We start from the raw sequence: 24,243 nt of genomic DNA on the forward strand, positions 1-24,243 counted from the left end.
CTCAACATCATTCTCAAAGTCTGACAAGAAAAGGGTTTTTCAAAGTATGTTCATTTAACACAGAAAAATGTCGAATCATCATTGCTGTGGTTCAGCTTTCTGTGAGCAGATGTTTATTTAACGTTTTCGGACGGAGTCTCCAGTGTCAGGTTTGAAGATTTTCCACCATGCCGTTTCTCTCTAACATGACAAGCCACAGTTTGTCTTTCTAACTTCAACAGAAAGAAAAGCGTGAGGCTGGTGAGGAAGTAATTTAATTAATTGGCGGGCTTTCAGCAGCATTAGATGCAACTATAAACGGTTAAAAAGTATGGCATGCTGTTCAGGAACAAATAAAACATTGTAAATCGTTACCAGACTGACATGATGTCAGAGGAATAAAACAAAAACAAAATCTGTGTGATGTTACATGAAAGTGATGGATGGATGGAGGTCCTTTCCTGATCCCAAGCTGGGAAAGTGTTACGTCAGAGCCAGTCTTGTAGTTGAGTCACTAAACCTCGAGTCCGAGTCCAGTCTCGAGTCCCCAGCATTCAAGTCCGAGTCGAGTCCAAGTCACTGAAGAAAATTTCGAGTCAAGTCCAAGATTTTTTTTTTTGAATTTATTTTTTATTTCGAACATGTACAAAAAAAAAAATGTAACTATTTGTACATACAAAAGAAAGAAAACGAGAAATAAAAAAATAAATAAAATAACAAAGAGCTAAGACATTACAAAACACCGTACATTGTTCGAAAAAGGAGTGGGAAGAAGTACAATACTTTTTTAATTTCCAACCCCTTTTTAACGACCCCGAAATCCAAACTACATTAATACACCTATATAAATATATACCATACACTTCATAAATATCTATATAAATATATAATTACAAAAATATATACTACATACCATATATATACACTTCTAAAATATCTATATAAATATATAACTACAAATAAATTAATAAATAATATATATAAATTTTATATATATATATATATATATATATATATATATATACACACTTCATAAATATCTATATAAATATTTAATTACAAAAATAAATATATACTACACTTCATAAATATCTATCTATCTATATATATATATATATATATATATATATATATATATATATACATACACACACACACACACACCATATATACACTTCATAAATATCTATATAAATATATCATATCATTACAAAAATAAATATCTACTACATACCTATCCCTGTAAATATAAATATATAAACCAGCCCCATAAATAAATATATACCATATACTAAGTTAGTTCTAATATAACAATCAACCCTGTTCTATTTATCCCTCATCATCCTCCGTTAACATACTTCCTCTTCTATATACTTGTTTAAAAATATTTTTTGTACCTTTTTTTAAACAGATTTATATTTGCACTTTGTTTTATTTCTGTCTCCAGTCTGTTCCATAAAGTCAGCCCACAGCTCGATACGCACATGCTTTTCATATTTGTTCGAACCTTTGGTTTTTTAAAATTTAGGTCTCCCCTTAGATTATATCCCCCCTCTCGCTCACTAAACATTCCTTGTATATTTTTTGGCAATACACAGAACAAGACTCCACCCGCACCATTTAAGGGTGGCTGTTGCTGCCTTTATGTGAAACCGTTTACAGCGCGTTCGAGAGAGTCCACTTGGTACGCGAGCTGTCCGTAGCGCACCCGAGAGTCTATCTGATGCACGCGCCAAGACACGCAAGTGTGACACTCTTGTGCAAAATTAGTATAAAAATGCATGTATATATATTATGCCAAATTATTATGACGTTACAAAAAATAAAGAAAAAAAAATCAGAGTCCTCGTCTCCAATTTACGAGTCCGAATGCAGTTAACGCACGAGTCCGAGTCATCAGTGCTCAAGTACTACAAGCCTGGTTACGGCAGCAAGTTATCAGACATGCGAAAAGAAAGAGACACGCTGTACAACATAAAATAGAATTTTTTTAAAAAATCCCAAGAACAAGCTGACTCTATAAATATAAAAATGTAACGATATAAAAGATTTACCTGTGTATGTGTTTTGTACATGTGACTGTGCATTAATAGTGCTAAAAACAAGAATTGTGATTAATTCTTTTTTGTGCGAAAAAAAAAGTGACAGCATTGAAAGATATTGAGTCTTGAAAGTATTGAAATAATCAACTTTGGGATGGTAACAGTAACTGAGGAGACACCACATGACTCCAACATTGATTATTTACACACAGTAGTTTCCAAACTTTGAGTTCGTCCAGGTGCGACATTTATCACCAACTTCCATGGTACGATTTTGAATATATAAATTTATTCCTACCACTAGATGGCGCACAAACCCAACAATAACGGTCAAGTGCTGTAATTCTACTGGACTGGAAAATAATTGTTTTTCAGAGATTTTAAAAATGGTAAGTATAGTAATGTAGTGTTCTATTATGATACCTCCAGTATATTTAACAGTTATTCCATGAAATCGAGACGTACATGAGCTGATAGCCGAAGAAGCGCGTAGCACCAAGATTGAGTGGAATGGGGGCGTCGTGGCTCAGGTGGATAGGGAGCCATACCATGGGTCCGGGGACCCGGGTTCGATTCCGACCCGAGGTAATTTCCCAGTCCCTCCCTGTCTCTCTCTCTCCCGCTCATTTCCTGTCTCTGCACTGTCCTATCCAATGAAGGTGAAAAAAGCCCAAAAAAATCTTTAAAAAAAAAAAAGATTGAGTGGAATAACTGTTTTATTCTCTCCACCTTCACTGGATTTTGAGAAACGGAGCGTTTTTATTTTTTTGCAAATTCGATAAATAAAAACTTTATACGGTGGCACGGTGGTGTAGTGGTTAGCGCTGTCACCTCACAGCAAGAAGGTCCGGGTTCGAGCCCCGTGGCCGGCGAGGGCCTTTCTGTGCGGAGTTTGCATGTTCTCCCCGTGTCCGCGTGGGTTTCCTCCGGGTGCTCCGGTTTCCCCCACAGTCCAAAGACATGCAGGTTAGGTTAACTGGTGACTCTAAATTGACCGTAGGTGTGAATGTGAGTGTGAATGGGTGTCTGTGTCTATGTGTCAGCCCTGTGATGACCTGGCGACTTGTCCAGGGTGTACCCCGCCTCTCAGCTATAGTCAGCTGGGATAGGCTCCAGCTTGCCTGCGACCCTGTAGAAGGATAAAGCGGCTACAGATAATGAGATGAGATAATTCTTGAAAAATAAAGATACATTTTTACCATCAAATACTTTCACTCCATATTTTGCTGTGCCTTTTTTTGTATTCTTTGGTGCTTTGTTTTCGAGTAGAGTTTTTCCCTGTGTCCGAAATCACTCGTTCACTATTCCCTACTCACTATATATGGAATTACTATGTAGAGGACTATATAGTGAGCTCATGAAAAAACACTTTCGGACACTACTCCGTCACGCCTTTATTTACGTCATTACTGTCGCGCAATTAAAACGTGCCAGATCGCTAGCCATGCTTTCTGCCATAATGCAGAGATGCCAACCTTTTGTGAAATCAATGTGTAGTGACACATGCATATGAGCGGAGCGCCCGCAGCGAGTCCAATCCAGCTGAGGGTTCGGGGGGCGCTGTAAGCCCCCCGAGAAAATTTCGGAAATTGGTGCTTTTTTAGGGCCATTCTGAGTGAACACAGGTGACTAAAGCGAACTGGGACACGTTGGTTTTGGGGGGAGAAAATTGTTGATTTGTTTGGGGTTTTTTTTCAATTATCTGAAAAATAAAACCAAACCACAAATCACTCATGATTTTCTCAATTTACTGGTAATTTGTATACAATCAACTTTCAAACAGTGAATATTATTTTCTTAACTTGACTACACAAATGCAGATTACATACCATCAATGTTTATAGATAACATACTGGAACACTCAATTAGCAAACACTCAAATAGTTTACGAAACAAATGCAGATTACATGCCATCAATGTTTATAGACCCTTTTCAGTCACATGACCTTCATAAACGCGACCACCATTTTGGACATGTAGTGGACTTCGGCTCGAATCGGTTTGAATGCGAGGAAGGCGACAAACGAAAAACATAAAAGAAAAAGGAGCGAGATGCAGAAAATACCTTCACTATCCAGCGACGTAGGGCATTTACAGGGCGAGCAGAGGGAGAGGTATTTGCAAAAATTGAGGTTAGCAGGCTTAGAGAACGACGTTTACCTGCTTCCACCAGGATTGTTCACTGACGTACGCTCTGGCTTGCTCCCCCTCAAATTAAGCAGCGCGCTACGGCTTGCTCCCGGAGTGCTCCGGCCGAGGTTCTGGAGCGCGCTGCTTAATTTGAGGGGGAGCAAGCCGGAGCGCGCTCCGGAACCTCGGCCGGAGCACTCCGGGAGCAAGCCGGAGCGCGCTGCTTAATTTGAGGGGAGCAAGCCGGAGCGCGCTCCGGAACCTCGGCCGGAGCACTCCGGGAGCAAGCCGGAGCGCGCTGCTTAATTTGAGGGGAGCAAGCCGGAGCGCACTCTGGAACCTCGGCCGGAGCACTCCGGGAGCAAGCCGGAGCGCGCTGCTTAATTTGAGGGGGAGCAAGCCGGAGCGCGCTCCGGAACCTCGGACGTTGGCTCCGGCAGCTATTTACACTGGATCCGGTGTAAATAGCTGCCGGATCATAATTACAGTAAACTAGTAAATACAGTAAAGGAAAAACTTGAGACTGAAAGGTTTTAACAGTCATCCAAATGACTGAACGTAAACATTGCTACAGTAACATACCAGCTATGATGTTGTTGACATTAGCTAGTCAACAATAGCTACTACAGAAGAACAAAGAGGTTACAATGGGTTATTTTAGCCTATTTGGTTACACACTCGCCGCCACAGAATGTTAACAGCAATGTAATGCCTTTTCTGGCTAATTTTATTCGTCTTGCCTCCAACAAAGTGGTCACTACACAAGCGCTGGTATGCCGAGGGCTGCCAATCTGTTAATGGCCGCTATCCATCTTCTCCGTCGGGATCTGATAAAATGATAACCCTTGCCTTGTGTGTTGATGGTTACTACATCCAGGCGCACAACAATATAGTGGCATGATGGAAGTCTTGCTGAAAGTAAAAACTTTCTTTGCTGCCGTTCCTCAATGTTGGCTGTGGTAAACTACTGGTAGTACATGTCCAAAATGGCCGCCGCGTTTGTCGTGACGTCACGTGAAAAGGGTCCGTAGAGAATATGCTGAAACACTCAATTAGCAAATACTCAAACAGTTGTACTGGAACATGTCTATTTCCTTTTTATTCCCATGATTAATGTCAAGTCACTTTGATTACTTTTAATTTTTATCAACTTCCTTTCACTTTAAATCTCATCAATATCGAGTCAGAGTACTTATTCAGTTCGGACTGATTTACTTCAGAAGATGACTGTTTCAGTTCCAACAGTGTTTCGTTTCTTTTTGCGAATATATCGTGAAATGTTCATTGCATATTCGGAACATGGTGTTTTGGGTGCATGACAACCCTGATTTCATGTTTTGAGCGATAGTTTGTGAGGTCACAACACCCCGACAGCCCCTCAATACCTAGTGACATGGGCTGCTCGACATTCCATCGTTGCATCAATAATTAATTTGCGCACGCGCAGAATGCTTGTCAAGATGGCGGCGCCCATCGAAGCAAACTTTGACCATAAATACAGTCAAAATATTGAATTATCAAGCGATAACTGGCCTCAAATGTACCGAACACCGGCAAAATATCGTGAACCCTTATAGATTCACATGTTTCGAACCGCATCCATGCTAAAATCGTATGAACCCCATATAAACTGAATAGACGGTCGTAGCCTCGTAGTGCTACTGTCAAAAACGTAGTGACGATGCACGAATTGTAGTGATTGGCATCTCTGCATAATGGCGTAATGTTTACGACATTAAAAACAGTTAAACAAAATTCAAAAATACTCAGCATATCATTATCGAAAGTCAAATGGAAATTTATACATAATATTCATCATATTGCTGCACTGGTTGGTCCTCTCTGTCATCTGCCCTTTTTTTTTCCCCCCCAGCGTGACTGCAATGCATGATGTTTGGTTGAACACTACATTTCGTGGGCGGCACGGTGGTGTAGTGGTTAGCGCTGTCGCCTCACAGCAAGAAGGTCCGAGTTCGAGCCCCATGGCCGGCGAGGGCCTTTCTGTGTGGAGTTTGCATGTTCTCCCCGTGTCCGCGTGGGTTTCCTCCGGGTGCTCCGGTTTCCCCCACAGTCCAAAGACATGCAGGTTAGGTTAACTGGTGACTCTAAATTGACCGTAGGTGTGAATGTGAGTGTGAATGGTTGTCTGTGTCTATGTGTCAGCCCTGTGATGACCTGGCGACTTGTCCAGGGTGTACCCCGCCTTTCGCCCGTAGTCAGCTGGGATAGGCTCCAGCTTGCCTGCGACCCTGTAGAAGGATAAAGCGGCTAGAGATAATGAGATGAGACTACATTTAGTGATGCATTGTGGGAAACTTTGACTCCACTATACAGGGTGTAATAATTCTCACTATACATTCGGACAGCACTACAGAATGGTGACCTCACTATATATATATATATATATATATATATATATCGTCCACTATATAGTGAGTAGTGTGAGATTTCGGACACGGGGACTATTTCGTCTGCGGTTGGTTCAGCAGCACGCGCCGCCATTTTGTTTTTCTCTACTCGCAGTTTACTGTATGAGCTGATAGCCTAGTAGTAGAGCAGCCAATCAGAGCGAGTGATTGCTCATATCCAGTGATTGTGGTTAGAATAAAAGCTGTTATACTAACGAGGCGGCTAGTGACGTTTTCAAACTAGCAGCTACTTTACAAGTTCGGCAAAATGTTTTTTTTTCGACAGATTCAAATACGGACGTTTTTTGTTGCCTAGCAACAAGCCAGTTGTGTTCGAGCTACTTTTTAGGTGGTAGATATTTTTTTTTTTATGCCCATTATTAAACAGTGATATTTGAATATTTATATATCTTTTGATTTATTTGTAAACTGCAGAATAAGAGAACGTGAGAAGGGAGTGTGTTAACGAGAAATAACCAAACGACACGCCTTCTACTTTCAGTCAGTGTGAAGTACCGAGCATCAAGAGCAGATCAGTATCGGGGCTTGTCCGATATTCTGTGCTCTGATATGAGCGTTGTGTTCAAAATAATAAGAGCAGCGCATCCCAGCGATTGCGCTCACTCATTTCGGAGTTGAAAGAAGTCGTCGTCGTCGTGTAAATGATGGATACGCACTAATGATTACAAAGAACTGCTGTACAACACCAAGAAACACATCTGTCAAAATATTTGGTGGCTAAATAGACGTAGCACAGCCGTCCGTTAGCCACCAGCTTTCAGTCCATGTGGTGCTCGTGAAAAGAAGCGTAGTCAGATATTATTACTGCGACATCAGCAGGAAAATGTGAATATGATCCTGCTAGCTAATGACTAATCCAGTGTGTGTGTGTGTGTGTGTGTGTGTGTGTGTTAGTTACAGTGTAAGCCTCATACCTGGCTGAGCTGTTTTCAGTCACTTTGGAAGCACACACCGCTGGCACAGCAGCTTTGAGTGTCTTTGAGTCCTGAGAAGGTTTCTCCATGTCCTGAATCGTCTCTTCCTTCTCTTCAGCCTCTCCATTCAGGAAAACCTCTCCGTCAGCCTGCTCCTCTACAAAGCGCAGCTTCTTCTGGGGTTTCTCTCGCGCTTTGGCCCCATCCAGGAAGGCACTAAAGATGCCGGGGATCTCCGCCAGGATTTTGTTGGACTCATCCAGAGAGGTATCCAGAAGCCTTGGTGACGAGTCACCGCTCTTGCCTCCCTCCTTCTTTTCCATAACAGGCACCGGCGCAGGTTTATGTTGGCTTGCGGGTGCATTCCTGGCGTCTGGGCCGAGAACGGGGCTCACACAGTGCAGCTCCTGCGCTGAGCTCGGGTCCTGAATCAGCGCCTCACACCACGAGTCGAACGTCACGTCGCTCAGCTTTTCGGACTGCCCCGAGTCTGAGGTGCCGTTCTGTAGCTCTGAGGCGTGATGGGCTGCGCCCGGAGGAGGAGGAGGCGGCGTCCCGTTGCAGGGGATCATGTCTGAAGCGGCGTCTCCTGATTGGTTGACCTGCTCGGCTGCCGCAACATCCCGGGCTCTGGCTGTGAGGCCACTCAGCAGCTCGGTGAGCTCCCGGTCGATCTCCTGAAAGAATGACGTCTCGTCCAGTTCATCCTCCTGGATGGAGGGGTCGGGGGTTGAGCTGATGTCCTCCAGCTGGGGGTTCGAGTCACATATAGAGGCTGAACAGAACACACACAGCACATACAAACAGAGGGTCATTTATTAACCATTCAAAGTGACTTATGTTGAAACTTCAAATATGGGTCGGTCTCAGAAACTGCTCTCTCATTTGGGACATTATGGTCAAAAAATTTTCTAATTTTCCTTTTTTTTTGCATTTACCTAACACTCAATGTTTCTTTTGTCATGTTTAATAAGAATAAAGATAGTATCTTGCTTTATCTGGCCTCCACTGTGGAAATTTTTTTGATTACAATCAGGGCTTTGAACCAGAATTTTTTTCCTATTGGTTCGTTCCGAACAGAAATGGAATTTTAACGTTTCCGGTTTTGGGTTCCACCATTAAATAGACGTTCCCGAACCGGTTAGAACAAAAAAATTAACCGTTCCGGGAATGAAATCATGTTCCCTGTCATCTGTTTAACAAATGGCTATAAAATTATGTCTCTGTCTCATCCAGCTTAAGCCAAATGTAGGCTAATTCTATTACAACCTTCATTAAATAAGACAAGAAATAATTCAAAACAATTATTATTTCAAATATTGGCGATTTGGATTCTCAGTATGTCTTCCCATCTACACAAACAGAAAAAGTGCCAAAAATGAAAGATAATTCGTTTAGTGTGTTACCAAAGGCTAGTCAGGCCCTATAGAGGGCTACCGCATGACGTCACCGCGCCGCAAGATTTTGTTAGGCGCCATATTGGAAGACCAAGTACACATCTATGCAAGTACATACATACATAAAACAAACTACAGCTGAAATGTAGCCAGGGCCGGTTCTGCCCTAATCTGGACCCGGGTGCAACATCGCGCAACCCCCCCCCCCAAAAAAAACCCCACCAGTCTAAATCAGGACAACCATCACATAACTATAACTATAAACATTTTAGATCAACTATTTTAACTAAATGGGCTATAATAAATAAGCCTGCAGGCAGCCACGGTGGGCTGCCTCAGAAAAGTAACCATTCAATGACAACTGAAAGCCTGCAGCCACGGCGGGCTGCCTCAGAAAAGTAACCATTTGTCCGACCTTAAAACTCGTTTTGCATTTTCTGCCTCCTTTTTTGTATTTTCGACCCTCCGTTTATTTTCTTTCCTTTTCTGAAAACCCGATTTGTGTCCAGACATTTTGTTCTGCTACCAACGAACTAACTCGTCAGGTCTCGTCTCTCGAGCCCGCGATGATTCCCGTGGGAAGGGCAACAACTGATACATTTTTACAAACAGCCAATAGGGAGGTTGCATCGTTCAGGCTCTTCTTTGCTCAGACACTCAGTAATGCACTTACTCACTTATCACATGGAGAAGTGATAGTAGTCCACCTTCCCGCTCTCTCCATTCAGTCAGCGAACGTCACACAGGAAGTGAACCCCAGCGGGTCATAGAAACTTGCGCAGGACAAGAATGACTTTTTTATTTGTAGGCTACAGAAACTTTGAGGAACTAAATAAAAACCGGTATTAACCGGTTACCATTATTTTTAATAAGCGTTTCTGTTCCGGAACATAAAAAATAATAAAGTTTCTGGTTTCGTTTCTGTTCTATGTGAAATAGAAAAAGTTCCCGGTTTTCGTTTTCGTTCCTTGAACCGGTTCAAAGCCCTGATTACAATTCAAATGCTTTTGTAAAATTGATTTACATATAAAATAACTACGTCATGAAGAATTAAAGCCCCTCCTTCACAGATGAGTGAAAATATTGAATACATTTCCTCTTTTTGATTGCTTGGGTTAAAAAATGCCAAGTTATGATGACTTATTCACTTAAATATGAATAATATGATACATTTAGGGTATTTGACATGGCGAAATAGGACACAATGGAAAAATCAAGAACACACCGGAAAGATGAGAATAACGGCGGTGGTAAAAGAACAGCGACTGTACCGGCTGAAGGTCGCGCGGGTCTCTGCTGCGGCGCGCGAGCAACGGGACATCACTACCGCACCGGACGGAGCGCGAGGCGGGGGCGGGGCAAAATGACTGGCCGTAGATTCTATCAAAAGTTCGATCTAAATTGACCATGGTTGCAAAATATTGGCCAAAAATACGCAAACACTATGAAATATGAAACTAAGATGAAAAAGAAACATTCTATTGCCTTATACTGCAAGACTAAAACAAAATAAAACTGTCAAAACTCGCCTTTTCAGTGATAACGTCCGAACAGATCACCCGCGTAACAGAAAGACCGCAAATGGAAGCGCGATCAACTTCTAACTGTTGGAGTGGAAAATTCCATTCTACACATGCAAATTGTTAATGTGTGTCCTTCCCCGCACACAAATAACACGCTACGGTAAAAAATAGACCACAACTCATTTTATAGCTCAGAAATTCATACAAGACCAGCTACCATCGTAACATGTTCTGTAAGAAACATATTCTATACCTAACTTTCAGCTTTCGTTTTAAAAAACAAAATCGCAGATTTATAACTAAATTTTTATATGGCGTAGTGAGTTTAAGGTCCTACTTTTGATGAGGTAGTGACCTCGACCCTGAGGCTTTCCGTTTAGATCAAAACACACGATCGTATTGGTTTTGGGTTTGCGGAAAATGGAGTTACAACGGTGATCAAATATTTTCCATGATGTTTTATTACGGTTATGATTATTCTGTGAGCGCACCAATCCTTAGGTGTATAAAGTTACAACTTAAAATACAATTAATTAGTGATAACTGTAGACTTTTCAGTGGACTACAACCTTTTTAAGGGAATGCGATGTAGTCGACCATTTATCATGTCCCAGATCAAGCCGCCATTTTTCCACAAATTTGCAGAATTTTTGCCAAATTCTGAATAGAGTATTCACATCAAAGATTTAGATTTATCTGTATTATTTCTTTCATCATTTTATTTCAAATTAAAACCAACATCAGCACTCAAAACCGTATAGTTTATTGACCGAGTATATTTAGTGGGGTATCCCCACAGTACCCAGTTTCTAAGACAGACCCATATACATAAGTTTGAACATTTCTGCAATACATACAAACCTAGAATTCTCACCCTACCGGCTCAAGGCTTTAAAGCTCGGTCACACACTACCAATAACTACAACAATAAAATCAATCTTTCCCCTGCAGTTTAAGAGGTTGATCGTCACACCAGATCGATAACGATCCCTACAGCCCAGGCCTGGGTTTATCCGTATCGCTGAGATTGCTTCTGGAGCGATTTTTCCAGGCCTGGACCTGATCCGATAAAACATCTGACCAATCAGGTCATTGCTCACATGTGACGTTGTCTGAGCACGTCCTATTTTCCCTGAGCATCTTCATACATCCTTGTTGCATCATGAAGTCACGGAATACAGATTCACGGAAAATAAAAAATATCATACAAAAGCACGGATCTTTTATTCATGGATATGTGATATTCCGTGAAACATCAATAGCAAATGAATAAAGTAAACATATAAATGCAGGTAAGATATTTTAATTATGAACTTCGGCAGTCCAAAGATTTAATTGTTTTCGACTTTTTTTAATCCGTGATGCATCATCTGTATGAAATCGGTAACCGATCTGTAATATACTGAAACCTCCGTGACCAATCCGTAAATTATTAGCATCCGTGATGTGTCCGTATTAAAATCCGTAACCATGTTTTGTTTTTTTTTTTTGCGGTCCGGTTTCCATCAAATCCTGCGCTCTGATTGGCTGGCGAGCGGGTCCATATCCTACAATACGGACCCCAGTTACGGACCTCTGGCGACTCGCTCGTTCACAACAACAAACATAGTAGCATTTTTTGTCAACATTTATCTTTTTTTTTTATAAGATTTATTTATAAGATTATCAAAAATCTTATAAATTTTTGCCAGCATTTCTCAGGAGAATAGCATTAATTTTACAGCATGGATAGCGATAACGACAGTGTTCACAGCGAAAGCGAGTTTTACTACCCTGAGGAAGAAGAAATAAAAGAAAACATTGCAGGAGAAAACTAAAAACCTCTAACTGTTGCCAACGCCGAGCAAAAACATGGCTGAATCCTGAATGACTCCTATTTGTATAAATAGGGGACTACATAGGCGGCAAAATGTAGTTTTTTTTTCCTGCCATGGAAGTGCACTTGTATACCGAGGAGGAAGCCATTTGCATTACAGCCGTGAATGAGGATTCAAAATGGCGGCTCGGCTCGGTTTTCGCTTTCGGGCGCTCTCATTTTCTGTTAGAATTTGGTAAAGAAAAAAATAAATATATATTATTTACCAGCTTAAGGTCGGTCCGTATGGTGAAATACCGTGACCTCGGCCTTGAATACTGACCTCGGTCACAGTATTTCACGATATGGACCTCCTAGCTGGTAAACAATATATATATATATATATATATATATATATATATATATATATATATATATATATATATATATATATATATAGAGAGAGAGAGAGAGAGAGAGAGAGAGAGAGAGAGAGAGAGAGACACCGTGATCTATCCGTATTAGTGTATATGGGTTGTTTTGAAGTCCAGGCTGTACAGTACGACCCAGAATAACGTGCTACTACTTGGAAAAAACTTCCATGACTGTTCCTAAGCTGCATGTATTTATTTCCCCGAGTGTCAGGACCAAGTGATATTACAGTTGTGGTGTGACTGCTCCAGACGGGAACTAAATTCAGGCAGAGGGATAGTCAGAGCTGGAGTTCTAGTTATGGGTGTTGTTGGACCGGGCCCCGAGCCACTTTTTCCCCCCCATATCCAGGTTGTCGTAGTTTAGTGATTTCACACTGTACAGACACTTGTGTTCCTGCGTGGCTGCTTTCGTTTCATAAACATCCCTAAAGCGCTGCTTTTGTGCTCTGGATTATTATTGGCTCCTGACAGGATCGTTTCACGTTTGCATATGCTAACGGACTTCTAGAATCAGGTCACAAAAATACATTCAATACATCTGAACTCGCTCCATCTGGCCTGAAACTCACCAGGAGGCACGACTTGTGTACTTCATTTACCAGCTGCATCACAAATCTGAAAACTGGAGCCCAGCAGCACAAAGTCAGCTCAATGCGGAACCACGTCTAAAACCAGGAGTCATAACATGAACTCAAACACTTTATAAAATACTCAAGCTAAACGATAACTCCTTCTGCTGAATTCTTAAATCCGATTGGCTGAAAAAGAAAAAAAAAATTTTTGCTTTTTATAGCAGCAGCTTTGCCTGGAGTTCTGACTGTAATATAAATCACAGGTTTACATCATCACTCTTATTCGAATATATTTATCGTTTTCTTTCGAAACACCTTACACAGGGACCTGTATAGCAGATGGTCCACATAAACTAATTAAACAAACATCTCATTATTCTGATGCGTATAGTTTCCTGTGTGGAGACGTTTAGCATTTCTGGAAGAAATCTACAATATACTATAAGCACTTTAAGGTTACACTGTAACGACGTTTTCTGACACAGGAAAGGGTTTTTTTGTTTTGTTTTGTCTCATTACAGAAACAAAGGGGAACAAAAAAAAGCTGGTGAATGAACAATACTTTATAGCTGCTATAAAGTAAGTGATAACAGGAACTAACTTCTACTATAAAATGTCCCACAACATTAAATGTCTCTCTCTCATTATCTCATCTCATCTCATTATCTCTAGCCGCTTTATCCTGTTCTACAGGGTCGCAGGCGAGCTGGAGCCTATCCCAGCTGACTACGGGCGAAAGGCGGGGTACACCCTGGACAAGTCGCCAGGTCATCACAGGGCTGACACATAGACACAGACAACCATTCACACTCACATTCACACCTACGCTCAATTTAGAGTCACCAGTTAACCTAACCTGCATGTCTTTGGACTGTGGGGGAAACCGGAGCACCCGGAGGAAACCCACGCGGACAACATGCAAACTCCGCACAGAAAGGCCCTCGCCGGCCACGGGGCTCGAACCCGGACCTTCTTGCTGCGAGGCGACAGCGCTAACCACTACACCACCGTGCCGCCCCATGCTTTGGGTTGTTACTGAAAAAATTCCTTATTTCATAACAGGATTCGTACAGATAAAAGCAATTTCTGAAATTGCTTTTATGATTTTTTTTTTTAAATGTATTAAGGTTATTTAATTGAAATAAATGTAATCTTTAAATTAAATGTCTCGCTGTGATGGAAGAGGAATAAAAACGCCACTTTGGGACAACGCGAGTCCCGCACCAGAGCCGCCCGCAGTGGTGGCACGAATAGCCCGGCTGAGCTGCCACAGAATGTCTGGCCTTGTGAGCGCTCGTATACTATTCTCCTCTCCTAATGAAGCGCCTTGGACAGTAAGGCAAGACAAACTATGTCGTGCCCCCATCGTGTTGTCTCTCTGGACCTCCACACCTGATGCGAAGTGGTGCACAAAAAGTGCCACAGATCTGACGGGTACTGAAGTTGCCCCGCAGTGACAACTGACTTGCTGAGTTATGCCATCCATTGACCATTTGACTGGCTCTTCCGCATGCCATCTGGTGGTGCGCCACTGACCATGTTGGGTTCATCTGCCGCACTGCACCGAAAAGCGCCCTGCTGCCAGCGCCTTATTGCTGATGTACTATTTAACCCATAGCTGGAACCCAGGCAGGTGCTACCACTCTGGGTCAGAGCGGACCTGGGAGCAATGGTGATTAAGGGGCAACTCCACTTTCTCCAATACTCAAGTCCTCCCAGACCTGAGACTCACCATGAATTGGAGTTTAAAGTCATACAGTACCCAGGACTCCTCAATAGTATAAAAAACCAAACACACACGTCTCACTATCCTTATGAGGACCTTCCGCTGACATAATTATTAATGTCGTTAATTCATGCTGTGCCTGCATCCAAATCTAACCCTCATCTTAACCTCAGTAATGAAAAGAAAACTTTGATTCTTTTTTTTTTGTCCAAAAACAACAACAATTTCCTTTTGGGGATCATCCAAATGTCCCCACAAGGTCGAAATTGTCAGATTTTACTACCTTTACGGGGACATTAGGTCCTCGGTAGTACATAAGAACATGCGTGCGCACACACTCTTGTACTTCAATCTTTGTGGGGACACTCATTGATATAATGTATTCCCGAGGGCCCCCCCCCTTTTTTTTGGTGTTTGTGTAGTTTGATGTTTGTTTGAGTGTTGTTGTCCACCGGTTGTGCTGTAGCTCCGGACCCAGTTTTGGGCGTCGGTTCCCTCCGGGCCTTGGTTCGCCGTGGGTGATGCCTGTGCTCCTAGCTATGGACTGCAGTGAGCTCGTTGCTCATTCTAACATCGTGGTTGTCCAGCGCTCTATGTAGCGGTGCTTTAGTGCTTGGCGTGATGTTCTGAGCGATGGTGTTCGGTGGCGTCGCGGCGGCTGTGCAGGCGGTTTGGGACATGCCAGTGCTCTGCGTGGCAGTGCGTCTGTGCTCGCTTTATAGATCCATGGTGTGGTGTTCCGAGTGATGTTGTCCGGCGGTGGTGCGGCAGCTGGGGGACCTGTTTTCGTGCGCCTTTTGGTGGGACGGTGGCTGCTACACCATTGGAATGACATCCTGACCTTTATTTGGTGGACTTTTTTTTTTTCCTCCCTATAATTGTAAAGTGACCTTGGATTTTGAGAAAGGCGCTATATAAACTGAAATTATTATTATATCGTGACTCGTATTGGCATATTACATTATACTCATCAGCCTTTTCGGTTTTTAACCGTGTTGAATGTAGTTCGTTTGGTCCACGGCAGGCGTCGCTTATCCGCGCGATCTTCACGAGACTTGTGCGAGACTTCAAACGTGACGCGTCAGTGCCGCCATTTTGAAAACTGTTTACGCAGCGGCCAGATCGCTATATCATTCCAATTTAGATTCATTTTGAGATTTGCCAGCTTCATCAGTGATGGAGATTATTCCATACGACTTCGAACCAACGTGGAGTAGAGAAGAGTTGGAAAGACGACAGGGTAAGGGCTCGTCCGTTGCGCCGGTATTTACGTCATTGCTGTCGCTCAATTAAAACGTGCCAGATCAGACGGCTGGTGGGTTTTCAAAATAATAAATACATGCGTGTATTTTTGTCATAAATACATATTATACTGAGCGCATTTCCCACATAATCCTCACTAAGGTTTCGGACAGCGCTACAACATGGGGTCCACACTATATTTCGGACACAGGGAAAACTTCTGGCTTGATTATGTAGCCCTGCTAGATTTTAATGCACCGCACGCGCATGCGCATAGACTCTGTCGCGCGCATCTGTAAATTGAACGTCAAGACTTTAGCTCGAACCTCACGAACCCTAGAACGTCACTTTGAACTTGTCTTGATATAACTTTTTACAGCTTCTTCTTTAACATCTTATACTTCTTTCCACCGTTGAACTTCTCTTTTTCCCGTTTTCTACTTGAAGAACACCTTTTCTCTTTTGTAATACACCTGAAGAACTTCGGTGAGTTATTCAAACGCTTCGTGAATCAGAATTTCCATAGTGAATATAATAGTGATTTAGAAGCCATAAAGGTTATACAAAAACCAATCGAAGTATTTACTCTGTAGTATAGACCCTTACCTGTTGAATATGAGTGGTATTCCCACGTTTACTTTTGTTATTCAATCTTAACATTGAATTTACTTGACGTGAATGTCCGTAGCAAATGTGTTTATGGAATATGTAATGGTATTAGCCCACCAATAAATTAATATTAGCCTGCTAATATTGTGAGGGAAATAGTAATTTGTTTGACTTCTGATCGACATTTCAGTGTATAGTGTGTATTGGTATACACTTCCTTTCATTATACATGTAGTTTTCCTTAATGATTCACATTTGTTTGCCTTGTAATTCATATGTACTGTATACGGTCCGCTTAAGCTAGTGTTGGTTTACTGTTAGCTTGCACTAGCCGTCAGCTAGCTACAGCTGAGACATTGCTATGTTTCAGGGCACTATAGCGGTACTGACTGATTGTTTACATGTTGATACTGATGGAGATACTGATGCTATAGAAAATATCACATAAAAATTTGGATTGGAAGTTGATGAGTAACTGTCATGATATTTCGTGTAGATTGGTTTTTTTTGATACGGATTGATTCACCGCGAGCTCCAGAGAAAACCTGAAGATGGCGAGCCTGTCCCTTGAAACCCCCCGTTCTCTGATGCGCCTGTAGCAGTCTGGCCAACTGCTGCAGGTCGCCTTCACCAACTGTTCCTGTCTCAAGGAGTACAGATAAGACATTTAAGATACTTTTCTCTTTCCTGGAAAAAAGAAGACCCTACTTTATATACTCTAACTTGACTTGACTTTCTTTAATAGACTTGTGTGTGAATGAATGCTTTGTGAACGACTTTTGAGTGGGATTGCACTGTTACCGTATCAGTATTACTTGCACTTATTTTTGTTTGTATGTACAAAGTTGTGTATTTGGGTGAATACCCAACAATTGCCATACGGCTTTTATTTTATTCTGGTTTACAAGTTGTAAGGTCTTTTCCCTCAATTTAATAGTGAGCTGAACGGCTCACTATTATTGTTATCACTCTGATATCTGATTTGTAGTTGAACACCTGGGAAGTGAATGTGAAGTGCACTATTATTAGCGATAGTGGTGTTTTTTTTATTTATTCACTACTCCCAGAGCACAGATGTGAATTACATTCTATTACTATTTTGTTTAATTTTGTATTGGATATATACGTATCGCTTTTGCAACTCTGCCTGTTTTCTCTTCTCTAATAACTCTAATCTCTAATACTCTTCTTTTAACCGCTCTTCTCTTCTTCATACCAGGAATCTGTACAAAATAAAGTTTTACAGTTTTTATATATTTCTAGTCATTACCTCATTTCACAACTCAGGAATCTAGTAGTCTAAATAAGTGGTAAATAGCACAATACAGGTCCAAGTGAGAGAAGTGCTACAATTACATCAGCATTCGAAAGAGGGCGTGCATCTTTTGACAACGTCGGCAGATGTCGGTGACTTTGATTTCCGCTGTACGTTTTACTTCCGTCCTACGATGTCTCGCACAGGTCTCAGCGAATCTCGTTTACGGCCATCGCTTTGACATATGGACTGATAGATTACAGAGCAGATTTCAAACACTCATAACTTGCTATCGCAGTGACAAAATAGCGGTCAGAAATGCATTCCGACATTTTATAAAATGAGAAATAGAATTTTGATAATAAAAAAAAATAAAAAATTGCCTTCAGTTCGCCTTTAAGCCAGCGCTCAGAGGCCAGTGTGCACAGCTGCACATCACCACATTCAATTCCACTCAGCTGATGCTTCAGGGTTTTGTGTTTCACTTGATGCTCTTTGTGCTCAGAGCAGCTACTTCACCGTGTTCTTCCACGTTTACCATGTAAACAGGAATCCGTAAACATTATTCTGTTATCAGATCCTCCTCTTGCGGTCATGCCGGTCTGAGAGTGTATCAGAGTGTGTATTAGAGTGTACTGACTGAGCTGATCATGAATAACTCCAGTGTGGTTAGAGAACAGAGACGGACTGTGTACACACTCTATAAACACACAGAGAGGGGAAGGGATAGGAAAAGCGCCCAGTCTCACAGCTACAGCTGTGGCTCATGCACATGTCTCTTTCATTCCCCCCCAAAAAAACCCACAGCGCAAGCACTGAATAACCCGAAAGCTCCATGTGAATAAGGTCACTTCTGATTATCAGGCCAAAAACAGAGCTGGTTTATGAGGTGCTGAAGAACAACATGTTCACCAGGTGGCAGCATCTGCCCGTCCTTTACCGAACAGCAAACACACCTCAATTTAAAAAATAATTTTTAAAAAATTATATGCATGCTTATGTTAGGAATGCAAAATATTTAGCGTTAAACCCATCACATATTTCCTCCAACACCAAAAACACTTTAGAAAGAATACAATATTTAAAAAAAGTACCTTTGGTCTTAATGTGCATTGTCCAGTTACTGATGTGGAACATTTAAAGTCCATTCAGTGTTTCCCGTGAGGTTCCCAATTTACGAAAAGGTTTTGTCCTGTCATCTGAAGGTTGCAAGTTCGAATCCCAACGAGCCACAGCCATCTATGGTTGGACAGAGACACTAACCAATCCAATCATTCGCTTCTCTGAGCTCATGTCTGTAGAAGAGAGCAGATTTTCTCCGAGCGTGTTACGTTGCCCTGTGATGAAAAGCTGCAAAGCCTGTGAGGTTCAACTTTTTTCACTGCTGTGTTCAACTTCACGAGGAAGTGGAAAGTTGGAACTTGTATCATTTTTGCCTATTCGCGTCCAAGTACAAAAAGTGAGAGAGAAGCAACAACGGAGTCAGCTAACAGTGATGCGTGGTAATAATTTACCTCCTCAAAACAACAATCGTCTCGACAAGTTTGTAGATTTAACTAGTGGATATGTACAACAGTGGATTAGGGCCAGTGTAGGTTTAAAAAATATAAATATATATATGGGGGAGGGGAAAAACTCAGACTTTGAGATTAAAGTTGTATATTTATGAGAAAAATTCAGATATTGTCTGATATTGTAAAGTCAAATTTGTGAGACAAGTCACAAATTTACGATAAAAGTGTCAAATTTATGAGAAAAAAAGAGAAATTTACGAGACAAAAAGGTCACAAATTTACAAGAAAAAAGCTGTAAATGTATGAGAAAAGTCACAAATTAACAAGAAAGTTACAAATTTATGAGAAAAAGTCACAAATTTACAAGACAAAAAGTCACAAATTTACAAGAAAAAAAAGCTGCAAATGTATGAGGAAAAAATTCACAAATATACGAGGAAAGTCACAAATTTGCAACAAAAAAAGGAATAGTCAAATTTACAAGAAAAGTCACAAATTTACGATTAAAAAAGTCACAAATTTATGAGAAAAAAGAGAAATTTATAAGACAAAAGCTGCAAATGTATGAGAAAAGTCACAAATTTAAATTTACAAGACAAAAAGTCACAAATTTACAAGAAAAAAGCTGCAAATGTATGAGGAAAGTCACAAATTAACAAGAAGGTTAAAAATTTGAGAAAAAGTCAAATTTACAAGACAAAAAGTCACAAATTTATAAAGTCACTAATTTACAAGAAAAAAAGCTGCAAATGTATGAGGAAAAAAGTCACAAATTAACGAGAAAAAAGGTCACAAATTTGCAAGAAAAAAGTCAAAGTCACTAACATACGAGAAAAAGTCACAAATATACGAGGAAAGTCACAAATTTGCAACAACAAAAAAAAGAATAGTCACAAATTTACAAGAAAAAAGTCACAAATGCACAAGAAAAAAAGTCACAAATGTATCAGGAAAAGTTACAAATGTATGCAAAAAGTCGCAAATGTATGAGAAAAAAAGTTACAAATTTACAAGAAAAAAGTCAAATTTAGCAGAAAAAAGTCACATTTACGCGAAAAAAATTCAGACTGCCGCTGAGACTGTAAAGTCACAAATTTATAATAAAAAGTTACAAATTTACAAGAAACAAAACTCAGAAAAATCGTAGTTTTGGGGGGTTTTTTTGTCAAAGAAGCACATCGCCTACAAAGACTGCATTTCCTATAACTCTCGGCTCAGCCATGGCATCTGCGGTGTGATGACGTTGATCCAACTTTGCAAAGTGAAGCGATGTGGTTGCTTGACCAAAAAAAAAAAAAAACCACTATTTTTCTGAGTTTTGTTTCTCATAAATTTGTGATTTTTTTCCCCCTCATAAATTTGTGATTTTACAATCTCATAAACAATGAGTTTTTTCTCATAAATTTACAACTTTAATCTTGGAAATTGAGGGGGTTTTTTTTTTAATCAGAATATTACCCCACTCCCCCAGCTCCAATTTTATTTTTATCTGCAATGACTGTAATACGCAGTCATAAATATGTCTGTATGATGATTTCTCAAGCAAATGCGTGTATATACAATATAATTCATTTAAAATAAAAGGTGCTACATTGCTGATTGCTTGCTGGTGCGGTTTTGAGCATCCATGTTGATTTTGACATCACGTTACATTCATTTCGCATGAGATGATAAGCCTGGATTCTTCCAGATGTGTCTACAAGTCTGCTCCTTATTCCCGTGAACTGAGTGAAGCATTTAGGCTGCGTTCATCATGTTGGAGATGAACACATCAGCAGAACTGTTAAAATATTATTATCCGGGGGCGTCGTGGCTCAGGTGGATAAGGCGCCATACCATAAATCCGGGGACCCGGGTTCGATTCCGGCCCGAGGTCATTTCCCGATCCCTCCCCGTCTCTCTCCTGCTCATTTCCTGTCTCTACACTGTCCTATCCAATAAAGGTGAAAAAAGCCCAAAAAAAATTAATTAAAAAAAAAAAAAAAATATATATATATATATATATATATTTTATTATCCCTCGTCAAAAAATTCCCATGCAGGCATTGGCCAAGGACGGCTCACGTGACAAAATAGTTCCACCATTGATGAAGCAATGACGTCAAAAAATAAAAATTAAAAAAGGGGGGGAGGGGGTATAGTGTGAGCCTGGATATACCATGAACTGACGTCACAATTTCAAGCTTTATGGCCAACTTGAGTCACAGCTGTGGCTCCGTCAGCATTTCAGTGTGTGTGTAGATCTATGTATCATGATCATGCCTAGCGAGGCAGGCGATCACAAGGTACATTGCACATGCGCAGGTCGAAGGTCGCTCCGACATAAACAACAAACAAGGCTGCCTCCAGTGAGTGAATCTCGGCATAAAATCTTAACACTTTCACTTTGGAATTTTTTGATGAGAGATATAAATCTAATATACCATACACTCAGAGGCACCGGTGATTATGAATTCTCTTCAGTGACTGGCATCATACTATTTTCTTCAGGGCTGCACCGCTCACAACATGGCACTATGCCAGTCACTTCAGAGAATCCATAATTTCAACCGGAGCCTCTAAGTGCATGGTATAATTGATTAATATTTCTGCTCAGATATTATTTTTCTTCCATTTCTGAGCTCTGCTTACAACCAGGCTTGTAGTACTCGAGTCTGACTCGTGCCCTAATTTTAAAGATTCGTGACTTGACTTGGACTTGAGCACTGATGACTCGGACTCGTGCATTAACTGCATTTGGACTCGTAAATTGAAGACGAGGACTCGGATTTCTTTGTAACGTGCCATACTAATTTGGCATAAGATATTTATATTTATATGAATTTTTATACCAATTTCGTGCAAGAAAATGCACATTCACTTGTTCATACGTCATGTTCAGGAACAAACTAACGTTAATGGCGCTAAAATGCCTGGAGAGAAGCCCCTAGGATTGTCTGCTTTGCTTATACGGATGTCTCGTGCAGTGTGGGGGGGGGCACTGCTATGTGTTCCATATGTAGAAGAACTATCGAGGAGACGACGGGGACGACCTCGAACTTCAATCGTCATTTAGTAAGGTTCCACCCAGAGAAGGAAGTGACACGCTATGTTCATTGCTCTGTTGATAGTGGACGGGGCTTGCTGAGCGATGAACAAGCTTTTTATCCGTAGCCTATTAACTAAAACGGGGCAGTTGAGCAGTAACGACAGTCCGACACAGTTTCATATAAAGGCAGCAACAGCCAGCGTCAAATGGTGCGGTTGGAGTCTGGTTCTCGGACTCGACTGGAAATTTTCTTTAATGACTTGGACTTGAACACTGGGGACTCGAGACTGGAGGTTTAGTGACTTGACGACAACACTGGTTACAAGTACATTACATGAACGTCATTTAGCAGATGCTCTTTTCCAGAGCGACGGACAACATACCCAAGCAGCCTGGGGAGCAGTTGGGGGTTAGGTACCTTGCTCAAGGGCACTTCAGCCATTCCTGCTGGTCCAGGGAATCAAACCAGCGAACTTTTGGTCCCAAAGCTGCTTGTTTAACCATTAGACCATGGCTTCACAAGTACAGCATAAAAAGCTTGGTGTACAACAACATACCATAGCATCAGTAAGTCAGTTTCGAAAAGAAAAAAAAAAAAAAAACTCAGCTGTCTTTTGAGAAAATGTGGACCTTTGACTCCATCCTACAGTTCCAAAAATGACATGTATGTACACTACCGTTCAAAAGTTTGGGGTCCTTATTTTTGAAAGAAAAGCACTGTTCTTTTCAATGAAGATCACTTTAAACTAATCAGAAATCCACTCTATACATTGCTAATGTGGTAAATGACTATTCTAGCTGGCAGATTCTACCGTAACTGGATCCATTAACCACTTGCCCACAAAATAAGAAATTTTTCTTGTCCTTTTTTCAGTGAGGTAATATTTTCAAGATTGAAAATATGGTATTTGGTCTTCTAAAACAGCACGTCATTTAAAAATACACTGAGTATATCAATAAAAGATTTTTAAAGAATAAAGTTCTATTTCTTTGATATATCTGACAGACATAACTCCCATTTTAAAAATCACTTTCATTATCCCTGTTGCTATCGTCAGTGAATTTCTGTCAGATGACCTGACGATAGACTCGGCCGTTATGGATCTTTGGTAGTTATCGTGTGGAAGCAGGCTTTATCATTTTTGGGTGTCAACAGATAGAGTTGAAATAGATTAACAGCGAAAAAACTATTTCGTTCACGAGAGAAGCCCACAGTTATTTTTAAAACATGCTATCGTCAGTCTGTCAGTCTAATGCACCTGACGATAGCAAAATTCAAGCCCTCGCCACGCACATGTTGACTGACGCAGAGAGGAAATTCTACTGCGCATGATTTTTGTGACAGCAGACATTTACTTCCAGGCAAGACTTGGAGTTCTGACAGCTAGATTTCATCAAATAAATCAAGGTAAGCTTTTCACAATAGAAATTTTTGACGATAGAAACATGGAGAATATATATGTGCATTCATATTTAAAGTTTTCTGGAGGAAAACTATCGTAAGTTGAGATAAATCAGAGCCACTTGCGACCTTTTCAGCCGACAGGCCATTTCAATGTGTTATTTCCCCGCGAAAGTGACAGAGTCGTGTCTATCGTCACTGTTCTGACAATTATTGTTGATATTTCAATTTTGAAAATACATTTTATCTTTT

The 24,243-nt window shown here is 40.8% G+C and overlaps 1 protein-coding gene across 4 annotated transcripts in view; it reads right to left on the reverse strand.

Annotated features, from left to right (window-relative positions):
- Positions 1-24,243, reverse strand: part of psd3l (pleckstrin and Sec7 domain containing 3, like) — a 504,243-nt gene that overhangs the window by 371,926 nt on the left and 108,074 nt on the right. For all 4 annotated transcript variants that reach the window (XM_060908177.1, XM_060908176.1, XM_060908179.1 and 1 more), the window contains one exon: positions 7,495-8,269. In XM_060908177.1, coding sequence (XP_060764160.1) covers positions 7,495-8,269 — 775 coding nt within the window. The remainder of the gene's footprint in view (positions 1-7,494; positions 8,270-24,243) is intronic.

This window comes from Neoarius graeffei, chromosome 25 (genome assembly GCF_027579695.1).
Source record: "Neoarius graeffei isolate fNeoGra1 chromosome 25, fNeoGra1.pri, whole genome shotgun sequence".
Classification (NCBI taxonomy): domain Eukaryota; kingdom Metazoa; phylum Chordata; class Actinopteri; order Siluriformes; family Ariidae; genus Neoarius; species Neoarius graeffei.